This window comes from Acomys minous (assembly GCF_964271855.1).
Source record: "Acomys minous genome assembly, chromosome: 4".
In the NCBI taxonomy this organism is placed as follows: Eukaryota; Metazoa; Chordata; class Mammalia; order Rodentia; family Muridae; genus Acomys; species Acomys minous.
In genome coordinates, this window is record NC_140486.1 from 59550552 (window position 1) to 59568432 (window position 17881).

Below are 17881 nucleotides of genomic sequence, written 5' to 3' on the forward strand. Positions count from 1 at the left end.
TAAGGAGCTGGGAATTCTACATCCAGATCTGCAGGCTGCAGTGGGCCTGGCTGGAGCTTCTGAGAGCCTAAAGCCTACGCCCAATTACACTCTCCTCCAACAAGGCCACACCTCCTGATCCCTTCAAACAGTGACCAAGTATTCAAATCTATGAGCCTATGGGTACCATTCTGACCAAAGCATCACACACATCAAATATATTTGCAATGTTCTGCTCTCAAAATGAGTTGTCTCACCTACAGATGCATCCCATATAAGGTTTTGCCTCACCTGGCCAGTTCTTTAATTAAGTTGGCAATTCTTCTTTTGTCTTCAAGACATAAATCTTTCAATGATGCGCTCTTCATCCCTCCCTTACAGAAATTCTAGAATAAAACATTTTCTGGTTAATAACTTCTACTAAAAATAATTTTAAGCACTTCTTGAGAAATTTATCAAATTAAACATTGAAGGTGAAATGTCTTAGAAATTATTTATCTGGTTGATCACTATCCACATTTTTTTATTTAAACCTACACACTGGAAAACTGCTAACAAACCAGACAATACCACGGACTTTACAGAGAAATGCACACAGACAAAAGGAAAGGATTTGCCTGCTAAGTACTAGAGAACAGTGAATGTTAGGGTAACACGTACCCCTGCTAACACTGACAATCTCTAACACTGTAGCCCCAAGACTGTTTAAGATATATGAAGGGTATCTAGGAGTCACTAGTTGTTGATTTCTTAAAAATCAGAATCTGAAGGGCTAGATCTAAGAAAAACCGGAATTTGGCTCTAGTGTTTTCTCATGTCAAGAACATGATGAGCACGCCTCCTTAGCTGTCGCTCCCTCTCATTTCCACAGCAGTGCTTAGGCAGACGTCGTCCTAGTTCTTCACTAAGAGCTCACAGCTTGGCCAGGGCTACAGCAGCTAAGTAACAGGATGGAGAGCAAACCGGGGTCCCAGGCTGTCCTCTTAAACACTATGCTAACACTGTGCGGTCTCTCCAGTACTGTACCATGACATTCAAGCAGTCACAAGAGAAGCTTAGTTTATAACTGTTTCTAGAACTGGCATAACTGGCTTTTCTGAGCCTCCAAGGGACAGACACCAAAGCCAATGGGGGGAGGGGCACCCTGTGACAGACATTCAAGCTTCATATTTAAGCCCATCCACCAAATTTCTAAGTATTACTATGTCAAACCTGTCCTTGTTCATCCAGCCCTGGGAAATGGAGGCTGTGTTCTACAGTTAATACTTCCATGATACCTTACTGTGTGTCCTTTTTGGTTTTCAGTACCTATTTAACCTTTTTTCCTCCTCTTCCTCTTCCTCTTCCTCCTCCTCCTCCTCTTCTTCATTTCTATGACAGGGTTTCTCTGTGTTGCCCTGGCTGTCATGGAACTTGTGCTGTAACCCAGGCTGGCCTCAAACTCAGAGCTTCGTCTGCCTCTGCCATAAGATTTATTAATATGTATTTTATGTACATGATGGCTTCACCTACATGTATGTTTATGCATCACATGTATGGAATGCATGCAGAGGCCAGAAGAGGGCATAAGATCTCTCAGAACTAAACTTATAGGCAGTTGTTTGTCACCAAGTGCTTGCTGTGATTTCAATCTGGGTTCTCTGAAAGAGCAGCAAGTGCTCTGAAATGCTGAGCCATCTCTCCAGTTAAATCTCTTGTTAAAATGACCGAGTTCATGCCGACATGTTAGTTAAAAGAAATTTAAAAATGACTATATATAGCAACAAGAACTCGCACGCTTACACTGCAGAACAGAAAGCTTACTTAGTCCTATGATACATATTATATGAAGTTCCAAACATACAAAGATAATCATTGCTTAAGAATAAAAATGCATCACTCTGTGTAAGACAGAATTTTTGAAAACTACACCTGAAAGCCAAGTTTGGCTCACGGTATACTTTTGTAAATGAAAATGTATTTAAAACAAATAACAACAAACATCCACCAAGTCAATCATTTAAGATTTCCTAAGATTTGTTTCATGCCCCGGGTGGTAAAGCTGAGTAATTGAGGTGAATGGTTTTGGTCTCAAGCCAGAGAGCAAGCCAGCAAGTAGCATTCCTCCACAGATTCTGTTTGAAGTTCCTGCTTAAGCTTCTGTCCCATCTACCCTCTTGGACTATGATCTGGAAGTGTGTGCTAAATAAACCCTTTCCTCCTCAAGTTGCTTTTGGTCAGAATTGCTTTAGTCACAGCCACAGAATAAAACTGGAAACTGCAAATAAAACAATATGATTGCTGAAAGAAGTCTAATTAGCTATGGGCTTTCATTTATGCCGTTATGAAATAATGCACCATAGTACTAGGCCAGCACTGACCTACAGCAGAAACACGGACACTCACCACTTCTATCCCAAATGCCATCCAAAAAGATACACTGTTTTGGAGTTCACCACCAAATCCTGTTCACTACTAGACAGGCCTCAGTAAAAGATAACAAAATGTCTGCACGATTAAGCATTAGGAATTGTGATAATTTTAAATAGTAATAGAATTTTCTGAAAAAGTCTGACAGTAAATGTTTGGGGGGTACTTGGGGCTTTGTGGGGAGAGTCACTATAGCAAATCTATGATTCTACAAACCAGTCACAGCACAGACAATACCTCAAAAAATGAGAATGCCTGGAGAGAAAAAAACAATTCATTTCCCAAACAAGCCACTGTGTAGCTATTTCCTCTAAAGGAAGTCCTATTCCTCAGGGAGGGAAGATGCCTAAAATTCAGGATGCTACAGAAACTCTCAAGGTTCAGAAGGAGCAGCTCCAAAAGTTGTATCACAAAATTCTAAGAGCAGGGCATAGTTTCTGAGGAGAGAGTTGCCGCCTCCAAGTTGAGCAGGGACCTCCAGGAGCTAAATTCTGAGGTGTCACCCACGGCGGGGTAGATTTTGGTGATGTAGCTGCCTTGAAATAACCCAAGCTCTTGTACGTAATCCCAGTAAGGTCACTGACTCACCAAGCTAGACTGTGGTGAAATGGTGTCTTTAGTCTGTTGTCAGTGTCCTCTCTAAATGAGTAACAGACTCATCAGTTCTCCCCAGAAAAAGTTACACATCACAGCAGTAGGAATAGTCTGCTGCCCATGAGCTATAGAGTCCACACATTAATGTTAACTTTGGTTGAGGAAGGTAAACTTAACAACAGTTATAGCATTACAATAAAGTGATTTTTACTTGAAATATAATTCAAATAAACAGACATAAAAAAGACATGTGCCAGAGGAATGTACAGATGCTATTATGAAGACAAAGACCAGCTCTGGCCTATAGAAAGCAAGAACTGTTGTCTAGAGACATAGTCCAGTGGATAAGGAGTGCTAGCTCTGTAAGAGTCACATAAAAGCCAGGTGGCCACTTCTAATCCTAGCAGTTGAGAAGCAGAGACAGAATCCCCTAATAAAACTATTGAGACTAGTGAGATTTGGCCATCTCTTGGCTCAACACGGACCTGACTCAATAAATGAAGTAGAGAGGAATTGAAGAAACCTGATATCAAGTTCCAGCCTCCATGTACACCAACATGCATACATAGACAGGTACCACACATAGATGTCCAAAAAAAAAAAAAAAAAGACAAGAAAGAAAGAAAAGCAAAGGTTTTGCTGCAATCCCAATACTTGGGGAACAGCGGCAAGGAAATCATGAGCTCAAGACCAGACTCAGTAGCATAAGAAATTCAAGGCCTACCTGGTATATGTGGCCCTGGCAAGAAACAAAAACAAACAAACAAACAAACCTAGGGAGGATGCTTAATTCTCATTCAGAAGGGCAAATAGAATAGACACTGGGAGAGGTTGAAGGGAGGGAACAGGACGGGAGCCTACTGTAGAGGTCCTCTGAAAGACTCCACCCAGCAGGACACAGAAACAAGCTGAGTCTCACAGCCAAACTTCAGCCAGAGCACAGGGAGTCTTATGGAAGAGTTGGGGGATAGAAGGGCCCCGAGGGGACAGGAGCCCCACAAGACCAACAGAGCAAATCCTAGTAAGGGAAGCAGGGGCTGTCTTGGCTATGGACTCTGTTGCCTGCCCTCTGATCACTTCCTTCTGGCAGGGCAGCCATGGCAGGCTTCAGAGGAAGAGGATGTAGGCTATCCTGATGGGACTTGACAGGCTATGGTCAGTTGGTAGGGGAGGAGAGCTCCCCTCATTCTAAGGACTAGGGAAGTGGATGGGGGTTAGAGAGAGGGAAGGGGCTGCAATCAGGATGGAAAGTAAATACATTTAAAAAATAAATTTAATTTTTAAAGTCTTAGTTTGTTCTTCTAAAACACAGAACAAAACAAAATTTTTAAAAATTAATAACTATTTTCTAAGTGAAAGTCACAATTCAAGCTAATTTTCTTTATACACACTTCATTCTAATATAAAAATATCAGCCATCAACAAATAAATTTATAAAAATAAAAACATAAAGGATACCTAAGCATAAAAATAGCAAATTTGATCTACCAACCAATGTCAGAAAAAAAAGGACAATGTGAAATTTAAATCTTTTAGGACTTTCTTAGCTAAAGCTTAAAGTCATCTATACATTTTTGAGAAGTGATTCTGGCTTCCACACATGCACATATGTGTACCTAAGACCCACCCCCGCCACAAAGTCACACGCATGTATGCAATATGTTTACACACAAAGACCCAAACAAATAGAAAAATATTACTGACCTGTTCAGCTACTGAATCTCCTGCAGCTCTTAAAGATTCCATAGAGACAGAAGCATCAGTCACCCTGGAAGTCTTAACTTTAACATCCACTTTTGGATTCATCAGTTTGAGTCTTGATCTTGTATTTCCTTCTGTGGAGATTCCTAAGAATGTTCATTAAACAAGATTTCTTAATATTTTCAATTTAAAATGTATGTGTGTGTGAAGAAGGTTATTTTAAAGACATAATTCAATAATTCCTTAGGCGCTATGAGCATTTGTAAGTCACATTAAAAGCAATAAATTGCAAGGTACTGAGATAACACTGAGGAAACCAGAGGCTTTCCACTTGACCATTCACCCAACTGAACAATCAATAAGCATAAGAATCTTGTATTTACCCTAGATCAACTTTTTATACTTTTTTGAGATATGAAATGTAAATTCTCAAAAAGAATCTCTTTCTTTTAATAAATGAAGGATTCTAATGCCCAGCCAGACTCTAAGATGAACCAGTATTTCAAATCTTAATAGGATTCAGTCAAATATTAAAGAACATTTGCTTTTTAAATTTGGTTTTTGAAAAAAATTCATGTTCAAATGAATTGTTCTATATCCAATTGTACATACAAGGTTGTCCCAATGTTGAATTTTCTCCTAATGCTTAAGAAAACAAGGGAAGCTTCATGAACTTTAACATAGATGCCATACCTGGAACATAAACTACTGATTGCTCTTCATCAGAAACTGGAGAAAAACATGAAGGAAAATACTATAAAGAGTATAAAATATCCTCTTATTTCTCTTGTTCTGTAGAGCTATAATAAATTTCCCTCTCTTTTGACCTTAGAATTCATAGCTCACTTTTACAAAACTAGAAAATAAAAATAAGTACTTCACAAAAGTTCAACTTTAGATAGTCATAACCTTAGGTTTAGAAAAAATGTTGGATGCTGTGGTCCATGAATCTTTTCTCCACACTTGCTCCCAAATAGGGTACTTTCATGATATGCATTCTGCTGTTATGCTGCTTACCTTTTACAAGCCATGGATAAGCTCACAGTTATTTTAGGCATGAAGAATAAATAGATATAAATAATACAATAAATAGAATAAATAAATGAAGATTGGCATTAGCTTTGAAGATCAAACAATGTTTTAGGGCAAGTCAATCATGCAAACACAAAGGCAATATTTACTCTTCTGTAATACCTTTAGGAAATGTCCCAAGAAGCCCTACTACAGAAGCCATGAGAAAAATTTAGGACAAAAAAGAACAATTCAAAAATATATATATATACATATATATATATATACATATACATATATGTATATATATTTTTTTTCTTTAGTAAATATATATACTCACACACAATAATGTATCTATAAAGTCACTATGAAAGCTAGTTCCTGAGTAAGGATCACACAGAAGGTCTCAATGCAGTTCTGTGGGCTACTAAAAGAAGAAAACCTAATAAATGGGGGAAGAGATGTTTATTGGGAGGCATAGTTGGGGGGCGGGAGAAGGAACAAAATACATAGTGCACATGTACGACACTGTAATTTAGTAATAAAGTAAAAAAATAAATACTTTAGTTCGGCATTAATTCTAGTGATGGAATCTTTTTCTGGGGAACACTAACCGGAATTGCCCAGTAATGTTCTGGGCTTGGTGATGCATGCCTATAAATCCAGCAACTGGAGAGTTCAAGACCTGCCTGGTCAACAGAATGAGTTCAAGGCCAGTCTGCGTTAAGACCTTGTATCCAAGGAGGAGAGGGTGGGGAGTGTGAGCAGAGTAAGAGAATAGGCTGAAGAAGGCTTATCTGGCATGAGCAAGGCCCTAAGTTCTATCACACACAGTAACAGAAAAGTAGGCGTTCTCAGATGACACCTATTTAAGCTCCTGGGTAGAACCTCGCAGCCCTCTACAGCATATGTGCTATATCTACCACAGTTTAAGATTTTTGTTGATAGACTAGGTATAGCGGTAAGGACCCATAATCCCAGCACTTAGAGGATGAAGGCAGAAGATCAAGAGATCAAAGCCAGCTTCCACTACATGAAACCCTCCCTCCTCCTCCTAAGTCATGAAACTCTCCAATCAAGCTTTGGCATTATCAACCCAATAAAACTACTTCTACTGCCCTATATTGGTAAATCTATCAATTTATAGGCTTCTTTGCATTGATCTATCAATAGCATTTGATACAAATGACCACTCATCATTTCTTTGCTTAGCTTCAAAGACATCATACTCACAATTTTCCTATGACTTTCATTAGAATTTCTGCTCCTTCCCCTTCAACTCCTTCTAACCTAGCCATTCCTTGTCACTTCGGAGTCCCAAGACCCCTAATTTGGTTTTTTTTTCTCTCCTGATTCTCCTGGGACTCTTATTCAATCCTTCTGTCTTTAGGTACTATCAGGACTACTCAGATTCAGTAAGTCCACTGCTAAAGTCTTGCCGTTCATCTCAAAGGCCACTCCTCATATAGCTTTTCCTATGCTCCTAGCTGCCCAACCCACACCAAAGCATGGAGTTCTTCCTGACTTGTATTTCCTCTCTCACATTTAGAAAATTCTGTTGGCATAGCCTTCAACATATACCCACAGCCCAACAACTTCTGACCAACAATGGCTCATAAACCCAAATCACCTTTTCTCTCACCAGGATTACTGCCACTGCCTCCTAACTGCCCTCTCTTGTTTCCACACAGAGCTCCTCAACACTCTACTCTTTACAGAGGTCCGAACAAACATTATAAAACTGTCATTCCTATTCAGAATAAAAGTCCAAGCATTTACAAGGTCTACAATGCTCAAGATCCAAACCTTCCACCTATCTCTCACCTCATTTCTTGATACACTCCCCCTTCACTCCTAGCATCCTTTGCTAGTGACTACATAAGCCCGTGTTGGAGCTTTTGCATTTACGATGTCTTCAGCTAGACAGCGTCTTCTCAAAACCTTCAAACTTATTCATTCATTATCCTTAGGCCTTTGTGAGGTGGATGTAAAGATGTTTTTGTTTTGATTCCAAGTGTGGGATGGGGAACAGACTTGTGAGAGAACAGGTGATGTTTATCCACTAGAAGACGAAGTGTGAGGGCTTGGTTTTTGCCAGCTAAAACAAATCTTAGTACAGACTCTTGTGTGAAATAGCACTGCTGAATCACAATGTACAGAAGATAGAAACAGCAATTTTTTTTAAAGGTGATGATCAGTCACTGATTAACTGCTCTCTTACGATGGAAACTTCTATGATTAAGAAATCTCCCACTCATGGAAGAGCCTGGAAAACATTAGCACAGGAAACAACTTCCTGAACAGAACACCAACAGCCCAGGCCTTAAGGTCAACAATTAATAAATGGGACTTCATGAGGCTGAGAAGCTTCTGTAAGGCAGGAAACACTGTCAACAGAACAAAGCAACAGCCTACAGATGGGAAAAGATCTTCACCAACCCTACATCTGACAAAGGTCTAATATCCAAAATATATAAAGAACTCAAAAAATTAAACACCACAAAACCAAATAACCCAATTGAGAAATGGGGCTCAGAACTAAACAAAGAATTCTCAACAGAGGAATATCGAATAGCTGAGAAACACTTAAAGAAATGCTCAACCTCCTTAGTCAACAGGGAAATGTAAATCAAAACAACTCTGAGATTCCATCTTACACCCATCAGAATGACTAAGATGAAAAATTCAAGTGACACCACATGCTGGCGAGGATGTGGAAAAAGAGGAACACTCCTTCATTGCTGGTGGGAATGTAAACTAATACAACCATTTTGGAAATCTATCTGGTGCTATCTCAGAAAACTGGGAATAGGGCTTCCTCAAGACCCAGCTATTTCACTCCTTGGAATATACCCAGAAGATGCTCCAACACACAACAAGGACATATGCTCAACTATGTTCATACTGGCTTTATTCATAATAGCCAGAACATGGAAACAGCCTAAGTGTCCCTCAGTAGAAGAATGGATAAAGAAACTGTGGTGCATTTACACTATGGAATACTACTCAGCTATTAAAAACAAGGAATTTCCAAAATTTGTGGACAAATGGATTGAATTAGAAATGATCATAATGAGTGAGTTAACCCAGAAGCAGAGAGACTCAAATGGTATATACTCACTTATAAGTGGATACTAGCCCAAGGGGCATGTCCCATGAAAGTTTTCACTTACCCGGAAAGTGGGATAGATGCGAGGACATCCTATTGGGACTTTAGGTGAGAGAAGTATGGGAGAATGGGGAAATAGAAGGATCCAGAGGGTCCTAAAAACCTACAAGAAGAACATTATGATGGGCGGATCTGGGCCCATGGGTTCTGCTCAAGCTATGGCACCATCCAAAGACAATACGCGCAGAAAACATTGAACCCCTACCCAGTCTAGCCAATGGACAGAACACTTTCAACAGTTTAGTGGAGAGTGGCAACTGACTTTCACACAAACTCTGGCGCCCCATTTTTCACCACGTCCCCTGGTGGCACTCAGAGGAAGGATAGCAGGCTACCAAAAAGAGACTTGATACCCTATGAGCATATAGAGGGGGAGGAGGTCCTCCTCAGTTACAGTCATAGGGGAGGGGAATAGGGTGAAAGCGGGAAGGAGGGAGGAATGGGAGGATGCAAGGGATGGGATAACAATTGAGATGTAATATGAATAAATTAATAAAAAAGAAATCTCTCACTCACATTTATTTAATTATTCAAAGGAAGCACTGAAAACCTTTTATTCAATAATGTGCAAAGAATACCAGATCATAGGTGCACAGTGTGACAGAAAGAAATAGAGATCCCAAGACCAAACAGTTCCTAACCATGTTTTTCAGCAAACAGTGAGCAATAGTGTACATTTAACATAGCTGTGTGCCCTATGGAGATTTAAAATGAAAATATCAGAGGCTGCACGTTAACTGGTCATTAGATGGAATTGGCTGAGGAAAAGGGAGCGAGCTACCAATAACTCTGCAATTCCTTTCTTACATCTGAATTTCTGCAGAACATAATTAACATCATATTTTCGCATACAATTTCAATTTCCCATTAGTGGGTAGATCTGAGTGCTTTACATTAAACATTCAGCACATGAGAAAATGTAAGAGATAGGGAACATATTACTCTATAGCAAATGCTGAGGGTTATGATACATAAATGAGTAGAAGGCTGTTAACAACAAAAGCAAAGGTTTGGAGCACACACTGAACAGACCGTCACCTCCTCTGTTCCATATCAGAAAAATACCATTGGTTGTTAAAATAGCTCTTTGTTTCCTAAGGAAAAGATTGATCCCTAATTCAGCATGGTGGTCCTGATGCCCATATTTGTTTCTTGACTCTAATAGGTAAAGGGGTGGGGGTTGGGGGGAGAATTGCTTTGAGAGTCCATTGCCAAGTTGGTAATTTCATTTGCTTCTCATGCACCTATCAGCGACAAGCAGTAATTCTGTTTAGTATGTGCAGAACACTAAACACCTGGGCAGCACAGAATGCAAATTCCTTTCTGCACACATGAAACTCTAACCTCAGTAACTCAATGAAGCAAACTGGTAATACAATTTCCCAAGTTTCCCTGGGAGCTAGGAATAGTGTGTCCAGAATGATTCTGCCAACGGTAACAGTAACGCCTAAAACAATGTCATCACCACTCCTAGCAAACCACCTGGCCTCTTTACAGGCAATCTAGGACACTGATTACATTTCCTCTCCCGAGCAATTCCCCTCCAGCAAGGAAGTACATAACCCAGGTGAAAGTTTAGGACGCAACTGCTAATCTAATCCTAGAAATGAACCACTGTGAAACCTAGTCAGTTACTGAACTGGGAATTCTAACGACTGCGCAGCTAGAAAGCACCACAGCTTCCTGAACAAAAACAATCCTCAAATTTCAACTTCCAACAAGAGTGACCCATAATCTAGAAAGGCAACACCGCTTTCAGGCGCTTCCTGTCTTTCCCCTAACTTCCAACTGTAGAGTTCGTCTCAATGAAACCTACACCTCGCCTAAAGACTCACTAGAAAACAGAGCGTCCCTAAAGGGCCTCAGGTGTCCAAGAAGCAAATAAAACCACCGGAGTTCCTCCTAACGTCTCACTGTAAGGGTAATTCCAAATCAAGAGAAAAAGAGTCCCCTGCCCAGCTAGCAACTGTGGCCATCCACACTTGCTCTCCCTACCAGTACAAACTCACTTCCCACCCTTGGCCAGCCAGTGATCTCCTGCAAGGGATGGCAGAGGAGCTCTTCCAGCTGGGACTCCCCCATCACATGCCATCTTTGCAGAATCCACAGACCAGGAGGGCGGGTTTCCCATGTGCCAGAATTCCCACCTAGCGACACCAACACCTCGTCGCCAGGAGATGGGAGAGCCTGGCGCGCGGCTTCAAGTGGAAAGGCCCATCCCTGGCCCGGAGTCCGCGTCGCGCTTCGCTGGCCCACTCAAAGCCTCGCGCCCCCCGCCCCTCGCCCCCCAGGAGGGCGCGGCGCCCCCTAGCAGCCGGGCAAAGGATACAGTCGCGGCTCCAGAACGCGGAGCCCGGCAGGGAGGGGCCCGCCGCGCCCGCCATCTTGAAACAACCGCCACTCGAGGCGTCGAGCCGGGGCCGCCACGCCCCGGCCACCAGGCTCGGTCCCCATTGGCCGCTCGGCGCAGAGGCCCGCCCCCGCTTGCGCCTCCGGCCCCGGCGAGGGGAGAGGCTTCCCGCCGAGGCGAGGCGGGGTCGCGGAGATGTGAGGTGAGGCCCGGGCCACGGTCGCGGGAACGAGCGCCCGGCGCAATTGCTGCTGCCAGAGCCGCCCGGGCCGCCCATCCTCCCGTGGCGGAGCCCTTAGGCGCCGAAAACTACAACTCCCGGCATGCCCTGACCCCGACGACCGCAGAGCTGAGGCGGGGTCGGTCGCGTCAGCCGGCCGGCCGGCCTGCCGCGGCGGCACCGGGGACTGCGGCCGCCGCCGGCGCGCGGGGAGTCGGGACGCGTGCCATGGAGGAGCCACCGCCCCCACTGCAAGCCGGCAGCAAGCCGCACCTGGAGAAGCTGACCTTGGGTGTCACCCGCATCCTAGGTGAGTAGGGTGGGGAATGGCTAGAAAGGATGAGGGCGGAGGGAGGGTGCTGGCTGCAGAGGGCATCGCTGCTGCTAGTTGCACAGAGGAGGAGGAAAAAAAGAGGGTGTCTGACCAGGCCTGAAAAGTGTGTGCTGAGAGTTCCGGGATGGTCGCCCTAGACCTGCAAAGCAGAGCAGAGAGAGAGAGGCAGCAGGCGCCTGGAAGCCTAGGGGGCGCGTCTCTCTGGAGGCTTCATCAGCCCTGGTTGTATCCTTGAAATGCAAGCCCTGCTAATGGTAGCAGAGAGAGCTGAGGAAATGATGCTGCCAGTATCCCAAGGCAGCCAGTGCCCAGTGCCTGGGCGTACAGCACCAAGCAGTGGAAAGGAGCCAACGCTGGCAGCGCGTTGACGGAGTTGAGAGTTGTTCTTTTCCGTGAACACTGATTGGTTAAGTAATCACCACTATGTCAGGCACTGAGGTTACAAAGATAAATAATCAGGGTGTGTGAAACAAACAGTAACTTCTTAGCAGCCCAGAACGACTCAGTAGTCTATCACTGACTAAATCAGAGGTAGCAGGGACCGAGATGTGTCTGGCCTTTCTGGAAAGTTAAGAATCATGTCCCAGAGATGGTTCTAGATTTGCAAAGGTAAAGGGAGGGGGTCGGGGTAAAGCTGCCTGAGCTGCTGGGCAGTGGTGCATGCCTTCAATCCCAGCACTCAGGAGAGGCAGGCCGATCTTTCTGAGTTCAAGGCCAACCTGGACTACAGAGTGAGTTCCAGGACAGTCAAGGCTACACAGAGTAACCTTGTCTCAAAACAAACAAAGCTGCCTACGAGGGTTGAGAAAGTATTGCTTCAATGCTTTCCTCTCAAAACTGTAAAGAAATTGGCATTTCTCTACGGTGGCCCACAAGTTCCCTGCATCGGCTGTATTTGTCTTACTATGTACACTGTTTCAACGCTGTGGACATCTTGCTGGTGAGGTTGTAACTTAAAAGACACTAAAGTTGTACCTACTTGTAGCCATTTTCAGTTTCCTTGGCTTTTCTCCACCTGGAATTACCTCCCTCTCATTGTCTCCTGTTCGTTATTCAGATTTCTGATCAAATTAGTATTACCTCTAATAAAGGGTGTACTCACCACACAAACCCTTCCACCATGTGCTCACTCACACTCTCTCTCTCTCATCTTAGCAGCACCTATGAGCACTATGTGAAATTAAGTGTCTGTTTGGCTCTTTTCTATAATAGAGATCTGAGACCAGGCCTGATTTATCCTAGGAATGTGTGGTTTGTTTAATAAGTAAAAACTAAATAGAATGTTAGTAGAATAAAGGACAAAGCCCACATCATCAATAGCTGCTAAAAGGTACTTGACAAAACCCAGCTCCCCTTCCTGATTGAAAAAAAAAAATGCAAGTTATAAATGGAACACACCAGTAATATTGATACATGTCTGTAACCCAAATACTAGGAAAGGAATGTGATGGTGACCACAAAGTCAGGCTGAGTTAGTAGTACGATTTTTTTTCCCTCAAAATAAAAACAAAAAGAACAGAGAATATTATCATCTCGATAAATGGCATCTGTGAAAAAAAAATCCCATAACTAACATCATGTTGAAAGACTCCCTGCTTTACTCTTAAGATCCAGAGCAATAACAACAAAATGTGCTAAAAGGTCAGCAAAGCTGGAGCACATTTGCTGATTCACTAGGCTCAGTTGATTCCAGCAGGAAGAGATAAGGCAAAATCAGCAAAGGGAATGCAGGCAAGGAAGCTAAGGAAAACCTGTGGAAGTTTTCAAGAGTCTTCTCGCTGAAACCACCTAACAGCATGTTTGTAACAATATGCCAGAAGTGTGTATCTGAAAAGCTAGCTGTCTTAAACTGAGGAGTCCAAAATTTATTGGCAATTATTCATGTAGACATCCTTTACCTCGCTTGTAGCAACTTCAAGTCTCCCAAAAGAAAAACATATATTCAACACACTTTATTTGCATTAGCAGTTTGGACACAGTGAACCAATTTTACCTAACAGTAATGGAACCTCACTGAAATCCAGCTTCTCAGATGCCATCCAAAAGCCAACCTTACAAGCAGGCCTTGCAAAGGAGTGCGGTCTCCAACCTACTATGCTTAATGTTTTCAATCTTAGCATTTTCACTAAGTATTGTATTAAAGATTCTGGACAAGGATTAGGCAGGAAAATGAAGTAAATTTTAAGGGGAAAAGTAAAGATGCCTCTGTTTGTAAATGAGAAACACAAGGTAACCCTAAGGAATTTGCGCACGCGCACACACACACACACACACAGTATCTATGCAGCAAAAAATGAAATAAAGAAAACAAGTATTTACAACCAGACCAAAAGAATAAAATAGGAATAAGTTAACAAATCTGTGGCTTTGGCACTAAAATAGTAAAAGTCGTCTTGAAGGGTATTAAGACCAAAATGAGTAAGAAGAAATGCAATGCCATTGTTACAGAAGAGTGATCATCAAGCTTAGAATCTGCAAATACTGTCAAATCTTAACTGTCTCTATTGTAGAAACTGACAAATTAATATTAAAGTTAGTATCAAAATATAAGAGACCAGGAATAACCAATACAACAACCAAGTTCTTTGTACCCATTTTTTTCTCCTTAAAAATTTACTACATTAGAAATGACTAAACGTGGGAGATGGTAGTGGTAATGATTATATTACAATGTGAATCATTTTGCCACTGATCTCTATACTTACATGTGGTAAAAGGGATAAATTTTTTGTAACATGTGGTTGCTAAAAGAAAGATAATTTACTACAAAATTATAGTACAGTAATAGTTTTTAAAGGGGTACCACTGGCATAAAAATAAAAATATTTGGTTTAGAATTGAAACTCCAAAATTAGCTGTCATGTTAAAGTTCAATGATTCCCCCTATTCAATGGGGCAAACATTTTCAACAAAATAATGCTGCGACAACTTGATGTCCTCATTTAAAATCTGGTCTGCGGAAGCCAGAAGAGGAGATCCCCTGGGACTAGAGCTACAGACAGTTATGAGCTGCCATGTGGGTGTTGGGAGTGAAAACTGGGTCCTTTGAAAGAGCAGCCTATGTTCTTAACTGCGCACCCATCATGCCAGCCCCCCCTAAGTTTAGTTTTTATACAACTTAGAATTAGTGAATAGAATTTTAAATATCAGACAAGCAAGAAAGGTATAAGTAGAGTTTAATAAAGATTTAAAATGTGGTTTTGTGGCTACCATCAAGTGACAACACAGCCCCAAAACAGGGTATCTGTAAGTCATAATATGAAAAGAGATTACAACTTATCTGTTAAAAAAAACAGTAAAAACCAAGATTCTAGAAATTCAGCAAGTAAAGACAATCTAAAGGGTCCCATTTAACATTTCTTTGAACCATATTTATGTAAAGGTGATTGTCATAAGTCAGATAAACAGATGAAAGCCATAATGAGATACCACTTCACATCCACTAGAATCGCCATAGTGAAGACTGAAATGAGTGTTGTCAGATGTTTGTGAAATTTGTTCACATCCTCATGGCCTGCTGGTGAGAATGTAAACATTCTCACAGCAACTTCGGAGAAGGGTTTGACTCTTCCTCAGAAGATTACACATGGAATTACCATATGACTCAACAGCTCCACTTCTTTTATTTATCTATGAGAAAGAAAATTGTTTACATACAAATAGTTGTTCCTGCCAAGAGCCACCCTGTTTAGGGAGCTCATGAGACATGTGGGCTTTCTAGGAGGTGATCTGGTATTTTCAAGGTCTTGTACCATGATGCTACCCCAAACTGCTTCCAGCCTCTGACATGCTGTCAGGAGCCATTGATTTGGGGAGGTTCACTAGGCATGAGAGATCTCTGGAGGTCATCCGGTATCTGCAAGGTCTGTATTGTGATGTACCCAAGAATTGCTTCTAACCTCTGACTACTCTGTTAATTGTGCTTTGTTGCATCTCTCTAAAATCTGGCATTTGAGCCCGGCATGGTGGCGCATGCCTTTAATCCCAGCACCCAGGGAGGCAGAGGCAGGTGGATCACTTCACAGTGATGTACTGTTTGTTATTCAGATGAATTAATCCTTGATTATGGAATTCCTGATTTTATTCAAATAGTTTTAAAAGTTAAAGTTAGTTTATGGCTGCAATAAATACCTTTGTGGACCTCCAGATGCCTCACTAAGCATAGCCTTGTAGCAGATTTGTGGCTTCAGATAAGCCTCCACTCCAGACAGTACCACAAATCCTGGTATTTCACTATAAATATATGCAAATTAGCTTAAACTTCCCGTGAACCTAAGTGGAATGAAGCTACCTAGAGACATCTGAATTTACTGTTTCTTAGAATGAACGACAGATAAAATTATTGTCCTGAGCTCATAATGAACTAAGAGATAGCTGGATAATTTATAGTTAGGTCCGTCCTAATAAGTTGTATATTCTTGTAAGTTTCAGAGCCTATTAACCTTAGACCCTGTCAACCTTCGTCATTCTGAACTCACTATGAACTTATATAATGGATACATAGATAAGAAATGCTTAGCTTTAAAACATGTAACCTGTTATATTTTAGAATTCATGTTTTTGTGATTAATTATACTCTTTTGACTATGGGGTAATTCCCTTTTCTCAGAAGTATAAGTACGGTCATCAACAGTAAACGACATTGAGATTGGGAAACCTGACTTCAGTTGAAATTGAGATGCATAATTTCATCTACCTTTTTCTCTTGATTTTATGTGTGTAAGTGGTTTTTTTTCTTTTTTAAAAAGATTATATAAAGTTTAACTTGCATATACACCTGCTCGCCAGAAGAGGGCACCAGATCTCATTATAGATGGTTGTGAGCCACCATGTGGTTGCTGGGAATTGAACTCAGGACCTATGGAAGAGCAGCCAATGCTCTTAACCTCTGAGCCATCTCTCCAGCCCGAGTGGTTTATTTTCTCTCTCTCTCTCTTACTTCTTATTTCTCTGTAGATTTGCAAATAAGTTAGCAGACTCAAGGCTTCTATGCCTAATAAGCCTAAGTTTACATTGGTTTACTGGAGATCTCCCGAAATGAGGCCTATCTACAGATCAAAGAGCCTCCTTTCTCACACACACACACACACACACACACACACACACACACACACACACACACACACACACACACACCCCGCAGTTTCTAGCCAGAAGCCACTTTTAAAGCCTCAGCCATAGGAAACTTGTGGTCAGTTTAAGTTCTCCTCCTCAGCCACTGTGTGTGTGTGTGTGTGTGTGTGTGTGTGTGTGTGTGTGTGTATTATGTATGTATATGTGTGTATATATGTACACTAAAAATTCAAGAGGTAGTTTAAGTAGAATATCAGCTTTGGGAGTTGATGGTGGAGAATTAAGTCTTCTCTCTTGATGCCCTAAGAAGAATATACTCTTCATTTCTGGCTTACAAGACCAGTGTAATATGTTATACTATTGGGGCATTTTAATTTTAATATTTTATTTTCGATTAACCCTGAGATGGGTATGAAAATTAGAATGATAGAGAAATAGCTAATTGAGGCTAATTGGCCGATAATAATAAAGGGGTATTCTACGGTTGACCTCCAATTCAAGTTAGGATTAAGAGGTTAGCTGTTAAAATTCAAAATATAGTCTGACTAATTGGAGGAAACATAAGGCTTCATTGTTTTGAGGTATGGATAAAAGGTAAGAGTATTAAGATAAGAATGGATAGTACTAAGGCTAGGAACCCCCCCTCCCCCAAGTTTGTTAGGAATAGATCATAGAATAGCGTAGGCGAATAGGAAGCATCATTCTGGTTTGATATGTGGAGGTGTGTTTAGGGGGTTGGCTGGTGTATAGTTATCTGGGTCTCCTAAAAGATCTGGAGAAAATAATACAAGAGGAGTAAAGCTGTCAATAGAAAGAAAACCCCTAGAAGATCTTTTATTATATAGCATGGGTGGAAAGGGATTTTGTCTGCGTCAGAGTTGACTCCAGTAGGGTTGTTTGACCCTGTTTTGTGGAGAAATAGTAGGTGGACTATGGCTAGGGCTGCGGTGATAAATGGAGGAATAAAGTGGAATGCGAAAAAACATGTAAGGGTAGCCTAGTCTACTGAGAAGCTGCCTCAGATTCACTCTGCCAGGTTGG

The 17881-nt window shown here is 41.6% G+C and overlaps 2 protein-coding genes across 4 annotated transcripts in view; one reads left to right on the forward strand and one right to left on the reverse strand.

Annotated features, from left to right (window-relative positions):
- The window catches only part of KIAA1328, a gene marked incomplete at its 5' end in the record, with an annotated part of 236140 nt that extends 224650 nt beyond the window's left edge, over positions 1 to 11490 (reverse strand). For 2 of the 3 annotated variants that reach the window (XR_014778983.1, XM_084780616.1), the window contains 4 exons: positions 271 to 365; positions 4687 to 4829; positions 5377 to 5412; positions 11193 to 11490. Coding sequence is in view for 2 of the 3 variants with exons in the window: in XM_084780616.1 (XP_084636742.1) it covers positions 271 to 365; positions 4687 to 4829; positions 5377 to 5412; positions 11193 to 11490 (572 nt within the window). Of the gene's footprint in view, positions 1 to 270; positions 366 to 4686; positions 4830 to 5376; positions 5413 to 11010; positions 11167 to 11192 lie in introns of those variants that run through there. The other variant, XM_084780617.1, reaches the window with a different exon arrangement.
- A 119-nt stretch (positions 11491 to 11609) lies between these two features.
- TPGS2 (tubulin polyglutamylase complex subunit 2) overlaps positions 11610 to 17881 on the forward strand; it is a 47183-nt gene continuing 40911 nt past the window's right edge. Inside the window, exon 1 of the mRNA XM_084780618.1 lies at positions 11610 to 11743. Coding sequence (XP_084636744.1) covers positions 11662 to 11743 — 82 coding nt within the window. The 5' untranslated portion in view covers positions 11610 to 11661. The remainder of the gene's footprint in view (positions 11744 to 17881) is intronic.